This window comes from Trachemys scripta, chromosome 1 (genome assembly GCF_013100865.1).
Source record: "Trachemys scripta elegans isolate TJP31775 chromosome 1, CAS_Tse_1.0, whole genome shotgun sequence".
In the NCBI taxonomy this organism is placed as follows: domain Eukaryota; kingdom Metazoa; phylum Chordata; order Testudines; family Emydidae; genus Trachemys; species Trachemys scripta.
The window spans coordinates 142,824,214-142,837,949 of record NC_048298.1 but is presented as its reverse complement, the minus strand read 5'-3'; the positions used below and the strand labels follow the sequence as shown (position 1 = coordinate 142,837,949).

The 13,736-nt window shown below is 50.6% G+C and overlaps 1 protein-coding gene across 1 annotated transcript; it reads right to left on the bottom strand.

Moving 5' to 3' along the window:
- Window positions 1-5,125: 5,125 nt before the first annotated feature.
- Window positions 5,126-12,644, bottom strand: DUSP12 (dual specificity phosphatase 12). The gene is made up of 6 exons (XM_034788099.1): window positions 12,341-12,644; window positions 11,681-11,794; window positions 11,457-11,575; window positions 10,796-10,892; window positions 9,003-9,189; window positions 5,126-5,648 (listed from the first exon to the last, which is right to left on the bottom strand). Exons 1-6 carry the CDS (start codon window positions 12,577-12,579, stop codon window positions 5,487-5,489), a joined length of 918 nt encoding a protein of 305 aa, XP_034643990.1. The 5' UTR covers window positions 12,580-12,644; the 3' UTR covers window positions 5,126-5,486.
- Between the last annotated feature and the right edge of the window lie 1,092 nt (window positions 12,645-13,736).

The following is a 13,736-nucleotide window of genomic DNA, read 5'->3' as shown; positions in this document are numbered from 1 at the left end:
TTTGACTTATCCCTCATCTCTCAGCTCAGGCATTCCTACAAATGGGTAGATGAATCTTGTAGATCTGGAGCAATGAATAATTTTTGAAAAATGGGATTATTTTTACTTCAGACACTGACATGACATCCCCTAAAAAACTGTTCCTTCAAAAATGGCAGCCACCTTTTATTGGTATTCATGCAGGACCTAAGACCAGGACTTTTTTGTGCTCAGTGCTGTCTCCAAGAGCTTACAGTTCTGCAAGGGAGTGAGGTCACTAGCTACCCTTCACAAAGATGGTCCTACCACCATTCACTTGTTCCTCTCCCCACAGGGGCCATATTCTCAAAGGGCAGCTTGGCATCACTTACAATACAGGCAGAGGCCCTCTGCTAAGGGCAATCTTTGGCCATTTTGAGACTATCTTAAAAGTGAGGGCAGATATGGGCTCCCTCCCATTGAACTGTGGGTGATGGTAGATATTGAAAGATGGCAATTTATATTTGACAGCCTTGTACCAATAGCTACTGAAAGAGAAACTTATAAAGAATGACAGACCTTTAAATAGTCATTAGAGCAGGGGGAGGGGTGCCCTAACCAGCAAGCTGTAGAGCAGTGGTCCCCAAATTGTGGGGCATGTCCCATCAGGGGGGATGGGACACAGCAGGCCTAGGCCTGCCCCCCAGAGGGCAGGGAGGGAGCACGTCCCAGCCCCACTCTACTCCCAGTTCTGCCCCAGTCCCAGCCACCCAGACACTAAAAGTCCAGTTATCTGCACTAACTGGCCTCTGCCACCAGTAGGTGGGAGGAGCAGCAGCTGCTGTTGCTGGTGGAGGAGCACTCAGGAATGGCTCCAGCAAAGGAGGTATCAGCAGCTCCCCCCTCCTGCCCCCAGTGCAATTGCCCCTCCCCTGTCTGCCCCATTCATCCTCCCAAACCCCAGAGTGCAGCTCCCTCTCTCCCACCGTGCCCCACTCACCCCAGCTCCCAGGGGCATGCAACTGGGTAAGGGGGAGCACAATTGAAAAAGTTTGAGGAGCACTGCTGTAGAGTCATTCTCATTCTCTTCTGGCCTGATGTTCTACAGTAGAACAGTTTCAAGGGGAGAGACTAAGGGAGACCCACAACAGAATATCCCATAGGCCTGTAGTTATCCCATAGCACCCCCCAGAGAGGATTTGAACAGGGGTCTTCCACCTTTTTCCCCATCAGGCAGATGGGGGAAGTGAACCTGGGTCTCCCAGATGAGTGCATTAACCACTAGGCAAAAAGTTAAGGGAGAGTTGGAATGATTATGCAGGGTACAACGAAGACGCTAATAAAACCATAAAGTCTTTTAAGTCCAAAGGCCTAATGGTATTTTATACAATTGCTCTGAACATGCTTAAAAAGCCTAAATAATAGCAATTTAATACATCCAAACACTAACAAAACATTTATAAGCATTTAATCAAGATACTTACAAACACACCAAACCTAGACCCATATTGGGCAGTTTCAACACGGTCAGGCAGGTATTAGCAAAGCACTCTTTAACTATTACTTTTTATACCCGTTAACAAACAAGTGCTGTCATTGCCAATTACTGACTTCAGTTAAAACCAATTTCAGACCAACTTCTAGTCTTAATTCAGATAAGATTTACAACCTCCTTTCTTTCTAAGGCCTTTCCTCCCTCATTCCTCCCCTCCTTTTTGCTGACCAACAGTTTTTCCCTTTGCACCTGGGTTCATATAGGCTTTAACACTGGTAGGTGGGTTGGGATGGGCCATGTTGGCTCATTTTAAAACATTCTTTTTGTCTTATTTAAAACGATCTGCAATCATTCTTATCAATCATAGGTCTTCTTTTTAGAAACTTCCCATTATCTCATTCTTTGAACCAGACTTCCTCCCTACTTTATTCCTTCTGACCATAACTCATTATTTTCAAGGCCTTTCCTTCTACTTGGTAGTCAGGCCTATCTACATATAGATCTATACACATACCCCTCCTTAATCAAACTTAAGCTAACCTTAATTCTTTAATTTCATACCCTACAGGGATATATCACCACCACCTGCAAGAAACAGCTTAGGTGCCTAGTCCACCTGACACCAGGAGAAGGGGTTCCAGCTATAGATCACAAGCAGAGATGGATAACTAACTCCATGAGAGGAGTGGGGCAGGCCTTAGGACACACCCCTCTCCTCAGCATCCCCTATTGACCAGTTTAGGTAGCTCCCCACCTGGAATCCACAAAAGCCAGCATGATATTTGCAGAAATCCATCTCTCCCCATTCATTGCCTAGACACCTAACTCTGGCTTTGTGGATCCCAATGTTGTTCCAGTGATTTTCTAGGTGCCTAAAAGTTAGGCATTAAGTTCCTTTGTGGATCTGGCCCTTCATCCTCAAAAAAGCAAGAGAAGTTGTCTTTCAGCAGAGTAATGTGTTATAAGGACTCATCTCCTTTAGTAGTAGCCCATGGTAAACTTTATTCTCAGTACAGTGCAGAAGTCATAGAATTGGAAAGTACAGATGGTAAAGATCGGTTAGATTATCCAGCCTCTTTCTTGGAGACTGAAGCATTACAGGGAGGAAGACAACTGAGACACTCCCCCAGGACCGGATTAACTTTTTGTGGGCCCTGCACCAAACACATTTGTGGGCCCCCATGTGATTGTGATAGGCCCCTTCCAAGTGTGGGCCTGGTGTGACACCACCATTGATACCATAGTAAATGTAGTATTGCCGGGATGGGGATGAAAACATTTATTCAAAAACAAAATAAGATATTTGAAGCCACACTGAGACCTCCACTCAGCCCATAGAGAGCAAACTGGGATAACATCAATGTACCCAGAATACCATTGAATTTGGTTTGTGTGGGAGAAGGTTGTTTGTTAGTTTTGTCTTTTTTCTTTAAAACACTCAGGGCCTGCTTGGGGCCCTGAACACAAGTCCTTAATTAGCACACGTATGAGACATATTAAGCCTGAATGTAACAGTCAGTGGTGTCACACTTGCATCTCCCCACCACCACCTCCTGCACCCCAAAGTTGTGTTTTGTAAATACATTTTTTGAAAGCTGCATTTTCTACTTTGGTACAATAATGTTTACAAATCTTTGGGGCGGAGTGTGGGGAGGAAAATTGCTGGTGCCCATCTTTTGCAGGGAGAAAGGGCCACTGAGAGAAAACACATACTTTACCACAAAGGCTACCACAGGGATAGGCAACCTATGGCATGCGAGCTGATTTTCAGTGGCACTCACACTGCCCGGGTTCTGGTCACTGGTCCGGGGGACTCTGCATTTTAATTTAATTTTAAATGAAGCTTCTTAAACATTTTAAAAACCTTATTTACTTTACAGCCAACAATAGTTTAGTTATATATTATAGACTTATAGAAAGAGACCTTCTAAAAATGTTAAAATGTATTACTGGCACACGAAACCTTAAATTAGAGTGAATAAATGAAGACTTGGCACACCACTTCTGAAAGGTTGCCGACCCCTGGGCTACCACAATCCAGCCTCCAGCTCTTACCCCAATCTTCACACCTGGGCTCTTCCCCCCCCCCCCGTCCCTCTTATTGTCCTCATCCCACACAACTAACCTTCTAACAAAGGCTCTCCTCAATCTCCCTGCTACTGCCCACCCCCACACACACTTTCACCCAGGGCTGTCACTTCCCTCTTCTACTACCCCCACACACACTGAGCCAACCCCCACCTTCAACCCAGTCTCTCCCCTCCCTCCCTCTCACCATCACACCAACCCCACCTTAACACCCTGCTTCTCCTACACCCCCCCACACGGAGTCACCGGCAGCTCCCCCATCGCACCCCAACTTGCCCCGCCTCCCCAAAACCGGGCTGTGCCCCCTCCCTGGAGTGCAGGGGGGCAGTTTCTGGGCATTCCCACTGGCAGGGGACACAGCAGCCAGCACTGACAAGCCCCACTGTCACCGCGCCCCCTGCTCCCAGGCACCACAGACAACCACTCCCCACCCTGAAGTGCAGGGTCGAGACAGTGCCCAGGAGCCCCTGGGCATCATGTTCACTGGTGGGGGGCTGCCCCCAGCTCCCCACTGCCCCAGGAGAGTGAGATTCAGGGATGGGGGAAGCCAGGAGCTCCAAGAGGGAGGGGAATGCAGCAGGATTAGCCCCAGGAACCCAGTCCCTGCACCAGACCATTTCCTTGCTTGGGGTTTCTTTTAGGTCTGCTCGAACCACTTCAGCTGGGGTGGCTGGTAGCATGGTACGGGGCATTCTGGGACTAGTAGTGCAGCTGGCAGCGCAGGTCCCAGGGCCCCAACGGAACACAGTGATGTGCAAACTACAACCCCCAGCACACCCTGCAACACCCAGTCCCTTTTGCACATGCGCACTGCGCTCCCCAGGATGCTGAGCGTTTCAACTGGTGCTGGGAAGGTGCTGTCTCTTCACATTGCTGGGCTGTGGCAACCCTTTGTGGGCTCCTTCCAAGTGTGGACCTGGCGCCACCAGAACCATTGTAAACCCAGTACTGCTCTCCCCCTGCTACCTATGAGGCCTGTGAAAAATTGTTCAGTGACTTGTTTAGTTTCCTGTTGCAACGTGGCATTCATAGAACATTGTCTCAACATCCATTTACTAACTTCACTTGAAAGAGTTCTTTGATCTAAATTAAACAAAAGTTGAAGAACCAACCTCAGAAGAGACCATCACCACGACTAAACAGTACATATACAGCACCTTCTATCCAGAGATCTCAAGTGATTTACAAAAAATGATCACCTCCCTTTTCCAGCTGAGGAAACTGGAGAGACTGGGGCAGAGGAGAAGTAGCTTACCACAGCCGCACACACAGTTTACAGAAGAGTGGAACAGAACTCCTCTTCCCCAATGCTGTGTTCTGGTCATAAGCCCATATCATACAGCATGCATTCCCTTTTCAGAACACTTCATAAACATCTGCCTTCACATAGGACCTTTGGAACTGGTCTTACAGAAATACGACTATGAAATGATAGCCCACAAGCAAAAGCCACATGCAGTCGTCTTTCTAAACTAAGGAGCCTTCACACCACCACTCTGGTTTCAAAATTTGCCTTTCTTGCTCTGTATTTACCGATGTTAAATGTGTTCCAACACTTTACCAAATATTTTGCAAGACCATAGGTATGACTAGATGGAGTTTATTAGCACTTCACACTTACAGGCTATACGATCAGCAATATTTCACCAATGTTTTTTTAAAAAGATGTCAGTGGATTTTTTCTATTAATTCATATGGCTCCCCAAATCTATGAAATATAAGAAGCCCCAAGAAGAGTCATCCAGCTCATCTTAAACAACTCTCTTGCACAGATGCACGTGTTCATAAACACTAGAAGCTTGTGCTACAATTGTATGTTCCGGTAGTGCCAAACTACCCTCATGCTAACAGAAAGAGGTGACTGCTGACCACAGCGATACACTATAACAGGCAACAGTTCTCAGAGAACCTCAGGGGAGTCACTAAAGCCAGCAAGTACCAGCATTCACGTTTTGGCAGTTTGGAATCCACAAACTGGCAGCGCTTTCATTTCATCCACCCGACTCTTGTGAATCTGGAAGGCAGGAGTCACCCAGCGGCCACACGAACACTGTTCACCACGCCAACTGAAGGAGCCCAACTTCGAAGTACATTTGGGGCACAGAAGCTGCAATAAACACAAGCAACCATATATAAGGCTCTTTCAAACAATTCACTCCTCAGACTTCAGGACTAGAATTCCTAGGAAGCAGCTACAGAGCCTGGGGCCACATCAACAGTTTCAGATTCCAAGGCTAGAAGGGACCATTGTGATCATCTAGTCTAATCTCCTGTATAACACAGACCACAGAACTTCCCCAAAATAATTAACAGAGCATATTGTTAAGGAAAACATCCAATATTTATTAAAAATTATCAGGGATGGAGAATCCACCATGACCCTTGGGGTAAGTTGTTCCAATGATTAATTACCCTCACTGTTAAATATTTACACCTTATTTCTAGTCTGAATTTGTCTAGCTTCAACTTCCAGCCAGTGGATCATGTTATAACTTTCTCTGCTAGACCAAAGAGCCCACTATTAAATATTTGTTCCCATGTAGGTACCTTAAATAATACTCCGGCAGCTCAGCACCGGTGCACCCGCCGCGAAGGGGGGGGGGGGGGGGGGGGGGCACTGCGGGGGCGGGGGGGGGGGGAGGCAGGCTGGCGGTGCGGGTGGCGGGAGCACGGAGAACACGGCCGGAGGACTCAGGAGGAGCACCGGGCAGCCATGCAGCCGGCCTGAGAGAAGCGGTGCTTTGAAGGGGAAACCACCACTTCTCTGCAGCTGCCCCTGCTCCTCCTGAGTCCTCTGCCCATGTTCACAGGGCCACATTCCGAAAGGGGCCTGGGGGGAGGGTTCCAGGGGAGTAGTTAGGGGCAGGGGCCGTCAGGGGACAGGGAAGGGGGGGTTCGATGGGGTTGGGTCCCGGGGGGCGGTTAGGGACAGGGGGTCCCAGGAGGGGGCGGTCAGGGGACAGGGAGGGTTGGATGGGTCAGGGGTTCTGAGGGGAGCAGTCGGGGGGGGAGTGGGAGGGGTAGGATAGGGCGCGGGGGGCAGGCTGTTTGGGAGGCACAGCCTTCCCTACCCGGCCCTCCATACTGTTTTGCAACCCCAATGTGGCCCTCGGGCCAAAAAGTTTGCCCACCTCTGCTCTACATAGTAGAATGCAGTTGCATAAATAGAGAAACAAAAATAATTAAGTAAAGGCAAAGCTGGGATTCTAACGGATTTGGGGAGACAGAAGAAGGCTACTCCAGATGGCAGAAGCTACAGCAAAGAAGAATTTTGCATCTACAAAAGTGAAACTGTTTGAAATGACCGGGAGATGAAGGTCGCATATGAACACTAGTGGGGAGAGAACCTGAGTCCATTAGATAAGCCTGGGAAAGTGCACAGAAAGTTTGGAAGACAATAGGGAAAGTTTTATAGAAATTGATCAGGAGCGCTTTGTGGCTCATTTATTTATTTAGCGTGTGCATAGTCGTCTAGCCAAGCGATGGTCTCTTCAGCGGCGTGATGCAGTTCTTCTAGGCCACCGCTGAACCTAGTCAGCAGGCATTCATCGACAACACGCGTCACCGTCTGTGTTGCACCGCAGTTGCACAAAGGGATGTCACGAAGGCCCCAGCGATACCGGATGACTGCAGAGACACCTTGCCTGGTCCGAAAACTGCTCAAAAGGGACCATTGGCAACGGGGCAGGTCAAAACCAAGTGGGCAAATTGTGGGGTTGGTGACGAGGGACTGGTTGGGGATTATAACAGATTCCATTCCTCTCGCCAGAGTGTTTCCGCCCTAACATCCTGGTGTGGCGGATGAGACCATAATGGGTGACGTGACGGCAAATGTGCAGCTGGTGGTTTAAAAAGGTCATTGTGCAGCAGCAGGCTTGAGTTGGCACGTACTTTCTTCAGTAACTTTCCAGTGGCAACTTCTCATCTGATACGAGGAGGAGCAATATTGCTCAGAACTGGAAGCCATCGGTGTGGAGTCGGACGCAGGGTGCCGGCGATGATACTCGTGGCAGCACGTAACTGCGTATCTGCCAGTCTGGTGTGTGACGATCGACTCCAAACTGGTGCGCAGTATTCTGCCACCGAATACGAGGTGGCAAGAGCTGTTGTCCGCAAAGTTGAGCATGAGCACCCCATGACGAACCTGCCAGTTTGCTAAGAGTGTTGCGCATCTTAACTTTAGCTGCTGTCTTCTTTGGGTGGGCATGGTAACTCAGTGTGTGGTCTAAGGTCACACCTAGATAGATCAGTTTTATTTCATGCTTCGCCTTCTGACCATTCAGTTCTTGTGTTGCACTGGCGTGATGAAGATGGAACAAACTGGAGACTGTTTTTATGACGCTTGGCTGGAGGCACCAAGTCTTACAGTAGTCAGCTAACTTTATCTTGTCCCAGTTTAAGGTGGCATCAAGCTCATGAAACGTCTGGTCCTGAGTACCACCACAGATGTCATCTGCATAAATGAACTTTCATGACTCCATTGTTGGCAGGTCACTGATGTAAAGGTTGAACAGGGTTGGAGAAATCACAGAGCCCTGGGGTAACCCATTGCTCTATCGTCTCCAAGCACCCGTCTTCTCCCTCATGTGGACTCTGAACTGACTATCGCAGAGGAACAGTTCAACGATACCTGTGACCCAAGGTAGCAGGACCTGTGATACCTTCACGCGCAAGCCAGTGTACCGTACCGTATGCCACTGCTAGAGCGATGAAAACAGCACCTGTTTTCAAGTTTCTCTGGAAGCCATTTTCAACAAATGTAAAGTAATCAAGTTTTTCTGGAATGTGGGAAGAAAGAGGCAGCAGAACTGCACACATGGTGAAGTTGGGATTTTTGGGAGGGCAGAAGAGAGCTAGGAAGAATCTTCTGGCAGAACTGGAGCTGAGAAAGCAGCAAACATATAGTTTAACTCAGCTTTGCAGTATTGTCATGAAGACCCAGCAGTCCAGGCATCAAATCTACTTACCTGTCCTTAATTTTGGTGATAACGGAAAAAACCTAGATATGCTTGTTCAGCAAGACAACACACACAATCTCTAACAGGGTAAGTGAAATTCTGCAAGATTTCGCTAAAAACATCTCTGCTGCATAATCACAATATTACTCAACAGAGCTATTAAAAGGTGTCCTATGGCTTAATAAGCTATTGTCATGGAGGATACCTGAAGCAGAATCCCACTCTGGGTATCATCCTCCATCAGCTAGTGGCTATTTGGTGACCATTGTCATGTGGGAGCCCTAGAGCTGTAAGAAGTGGGAGAAGACGACATTTACAGCTTATTAATGAGCTTCTGAGGTGGTGGAGACTGAAAGGACTGTAGCTGTAACAGCAATGTGGCACGGGCAGTAAAACCAGATTTAAGGAGTTTGGTCAGATGCACAGAATCATTAAAAAAAAAGTGAGAACGTCTCTTAAGGGAGTTTCATAGATAAACAATGTGAAGTGCTTGCTCTCCTCACCTGTCCTTCCATCACTCCTAACAATACTGGCTCCATCCACTGTACAGGCTCAATGAAATAAGAGGTACATTTAACTCGACTGTCATTACGAAGCTGAGCAGGATCTGTAATCCTCTTGTGAGCAAACGCTGCTGGTCCACTTCCTTCACCATGGGCTAAAATGCTCGAACTTCGAAATAGGGAACGTCTATTCTTCAGAACAAAAGAGAGAAAGAAAAAGGCTGAAGATAACTGGACAACAGTGAAGTACAAGGCAATAGTAGCAGCAGCAAATGGATGGGGTTATACAGTATAGATTTTCTTTTTTCATTTGAAGAGGTCAGTGAAGGCTGTCCCTTTTTAGACTGCCTCCCGACCTCAGCAAATCCTATCATGCCTGCAGCCCTGGGCCTCTTTCCCACAGTTACACTTTGTTTCTTATGTAGTTACACCTCTACTCTGATATAATGCGTTCCTTGGGAGACAAAAAAATCTCACCGCGTTATAGGTGAGACCACGTTATATCGAACTTGCTTTGGCCCCCCCCGTTCCCTGACCGCCCCCTCCAGAGACCCCTGTCTCTAATCACCCCCAGGACCCCACCCCCTACTCAACCCCCCTGCTCCCTGTCCCCTGACTGCTCCAACCCCTATCCACACCCCATGCCCCCTGACAGGCACTCACCAGCAGCAGAGCAACGTGGCCCCAGCCCGCTCCACTCCACTCCGCCACCTCCCAGCCGCATCGCTCTGCTTCCCACCGCCAGTGAGTGCGGGGAGGTTGGGGAAAGAACACTCCCTGCACTCACCGGCAGCGGACCGACGCGGTCCCAGCCTGCTCCACTTTCCTTGTCCCAGCCCCCTTGCTGGGGGGGGGGGGGGAGAGAGTGTTGGGGAAAGGTCCCGCACTCACCTGCGGCAGGAAGCGGAACGCCACGGCTGGGAGCTAGCGGAGTGGAGCGGGCTGGGGCCAGGCTGCTCTGCTTCCGCCACTGCCGGTGAGGATCCCTTCCCCCAAGCTCCCTTCCCCAAGCAACACAGCTGGGGCCGGGGCGAGGGAAGTGGAGCAGGCTGCTCCCGGTCCCCTGCTAATCCCCCAGGCCACTCTGGGACTGCGGGGCCCCCAAAATTGCCCCCCCACACACACAGCTCCTGCCTCCCTAGACCCACCACCTGTAGGGGGGGAGCCCCTGACTGCCCCCGAGACCCTCTGCCCCGGCCCTGCACCCTTACACGCTGCTCAGAGCAGCATGTCAGAGCTTTACCGTGTTGTATGCGAACCCGTGTTATATCGGGGTAGAAGTGTACTTTTAGCAAACTCCTAGCTAATGAAACATGAGATCATCTAGGTACATGTGTCTGGGAACTGTACAGCTAGAAAATAGGAATCTCTCTTATTTCCAATGATTAAGAAAAAGAGGCCGAAACAAGACCAGACAACTGACCTACGGACTTAAGAGGCTTCTTCGGGAGGGGAAGGGGGGGGGTCAGATTTTGAACAGTTTCAACTTAGAAAACTCAGTTTTAGTTTTGATGTAAGCAGAAGCAACTTAAGTGAAGTTGCACCTACTTACAGAAGATGTACACTTAGCCCCAGAGGTTCAAAAGGACTTCAGAGCCTGAGAGGCATTTTATTCTTCATGATCACAAAACAAAGATTAGGCAAAGGAAAGTATCATGCGTACTTTTGATTCAAAGTTTTTCAAAGATTTATTCCTGTTCTGAAAGAGACAAACCCAATAAGCTACAAAGGCTATTTTCCTTACAACAGTTTATTTCAAAGCAACACTTTGTGAGAAATGAAAGGCTCCATACCGGCATTTTCTACACTTGTAGAGAACCTCACTGTTCAGAGTTTGACAAACGCTGGTTGGGTCAACTGCAAAGACTTCTCGTGGCAAGTCTTGCAGCTCTGCAGAGAGTGAATGATACAAATCTGTGAACTGGACTCAAACTTAATGACCTATTTATAATTAAAGCACTATGCCTTTGCCCCAGTCTTCACACTTCCTACCTTCCCCTTCCCTAGGAAGTTCCTAAGAGATGAGCCTCACCACTTAGTGCCTAAAAAGGGGAGTTCCACTGCGCCAATTACAAGAAGCTTTGTAGCTACAGATAGCATGTCTTGATCTTGTCCTGATGTACAGATAGCTCTCAGTGTACAAAACTTTATACACACAACATACAGAATTTTCAGACCATCGAGGTTTTTACATGCACAAATCACCATATTTGAGCACTAGCTGCTCTCAATTGCACTAGTATAAATCACTAGATTTGCCAAACCAAGCTAGATTAGAGCTAGCAGTGTGTAACTGAAAGGCTGATTCAGATAGTGCTAATATTTCAGTCCTGGAACTGGTATCTACCCTAGAAGAAATATAATATACCATCCTTCTGCAAGTTCAATAACTCTTAGCTACAATGGCTCTAGCTCCCCTGAACACACAGCACCTCAGACATTATCTTCACTCACCAGGATATTTCTCTGTAACTTTTTGCAAGCGATACTGTTTGTAAATGGCACTGCTCACATCAACTTTACAGCCCATTGTTTCATAGAGTTTCAGCTGCCACTCAAAACCTTCGTTCATTCTGGAACAATAGTGAAAATCAGAGGCACATTTCCTAGGCTATGGCAAACGTACACATTAGTCCTCACAGGGACAGAAAGGAATCTTAACAGGGCAAAGAACTCACTTGGCATCTGATTTGATGGCTTTGATAGTGGCATAAGCCTCTTCGAAGGTGAGATTGTTGGTTTTCATTAAATACGCCGTTACTAAAGCAACACTTCGACTGACTCCAGCATGGCTGAAAGACAAAGAACTCTTTAGAATAAGATCATGAACAAATCTGGGGAAAATACACTAGGGGAATTAATTCACTTCAAGCCTCACTTCCATTTTTACTGATCTGTTTTGGGAGAAATTAATCTTTTTGCTCCGCTTCTGGCTGCGGAGAACGTGAGCACGGCCTGGCAGGGGAGGTGAAAACGGGATCGCCTGTTCCTGAGACCGAGGTCACTGGGGGCAGTGCGGGGGGGGGGGGGGAGAGAGAGGGGAAGGGTCCGACCACATCTCACTTCTTCAGGGACGCTGGAAAAATTTGCACAGTGGGGGAGTTGAGAGCCATTGACCCAAACTGTAAACCCAGTATGTGATGAGAACCACTTCAAGCCAGAGGGTGCAGCTCTCCCCCCCCCCGTTCCAGCATCTCTGCACTTCCCCCCGGACAAAGGACTAAGGCGCTGCCAGCCCCGGTGCTAAGGCCCGTGCAAAGGGGCCTCGGACCAGCCCGGCAGCAACAGCTCAGCCTCCGGCCGCACAGACCAGGGGTCCGGCCCCCCCCCGGGCTCACCATCGCACCAGGGCGGCACCGCCCCCCGCCCGGGCCGCGCTGAGGAAGGCGGCGCAGGAGTCGAGGTGGCTCAGCAGGTCGGTGCCGGGCTCGTCCCGCGCCGGGATATGCAGGGTCCGGATCCCCGCCACCGGGGGCGGCTCCTCCGCGTCCACCGAGAGCAGCGCCACCACCCCCGCCGCCTGCAGGGCCCCGGCCGCCGCGCCGCCCACGAACAGGCCAGGGAGCACCGGCACCATCCTGCCTCGCGCCCCGCTGTCAACGCCCGGAGCGCGGCGTGGCCCGGCCACCGGGCTGCCGGCTTCCGGTCTGCCCCTCCCCCCACGGCCACCAGCAACACCGCCTCTTCCGGTCTGAGCCTCCCCACCAGTGCCACCACCAACATGGCGGCTTCCGGACGGCCCCTTCTCCCCACCATTGCCGCCACCACCAACATGGCGACTGCCGACCTGGCCCCTCCCCATCCTTGCCACCGATTCCCGCCTCCCAGTGCTTCGTTCAGCGCCGACAGCGAGACGTCCTTGGTTCTAAAGTGGAAACTGCCCCCTTGGTACCTGGGAAGCAGGGCGGGCTCCAGGGTTTTGGCCACCCCAAGCAGCCAAAACAAAAAACAAAACAAAAAAGCCGCAATCCCAGGCGGAGTGAGGGACTGTCCGCCGAATTGCGGAGCGGCCATCCCAAGCACCTGCTTGAGAAGCTGGTTCCTGGAGCTGGCCCTGCTGGGAAGAGCCTCTGTCCCCAGCCATCAATAGGGCAGTTTCCACCCTTTTCTCCTCTGGTTGTTGTTTGCGCACACACCTGTGCACTGGGATGGATGTGTACACAGCATGCGCACAAACACCAAAATGCACCCCCGCAGCCAAGTTGTGCGTGTTCACACTGTATGTACAAACACATATAGACAAACACCCAGGGCCGGCTTTAAGCCGATTCAGCCGATTCAGCTGAATTGGGCCCCGCGCCTAAGAGGGCCCCGCAGCTGTTCACTCCGCCCCCAGCTCACTTCCCCCTCCTCCCCTTGTTCCTCCCCCTCCCCTGCTTCCCGTGAATCAGATGTTCGCGGTAAGTCTGAAAAGGGGCAGGCGGCGGCCCAGTCCGGCCCTGGACGAGCGGCTCCAGCCCGGCACGGGCCCCAGGGCGCCGGCCGCGTCCCCAGCCGAGCGGTGCCGGCCGAGTACCCCGGCCCGGCTCGGGCCCCACGGCTCCGGACCCGTCCGAGCACCCCCGGCCTGGGCCGAGCGACTCCGGCCTGGCCCTGCCCCCAGCGGCTCCGGCCCGGACCCAAACCCCGCGACCCCAGCCTGGCCCTGGCCCCAGCGGCTCCAGCCCGGACCCAAACCCCGCGACCCCAGCCCCGCGACCCCAGCCCTGCCCCCAGGAATCGGGCCCCGCTCTT

Excerpts from the sequence above, each read along its gene's own strand:
- DUSP12 (XM_034788099.1), bottom strand. The coding sequence starts at position 12,579 with ATGGTGCCGGTGCTCCCTGGCCTGTTCGTGGGCGGCGCGGCGGCCGGG. Across the intron at positions 11,576-11,680 it reads GCCATCAAATCAGATGCCAA|AATGAACGAAGGTTTTGAGT; the intron begins GTGAGTTCTTTG and ends CTATTGTTCCAG. Across the intron at positions 10,893-11,456 it reads AGTTACAGAGAAATATCCTG|AGCTGCAAGACTTGCCACGA; the intron begins GTGAGTGAAGAT and ends CACTCTCTGCAG.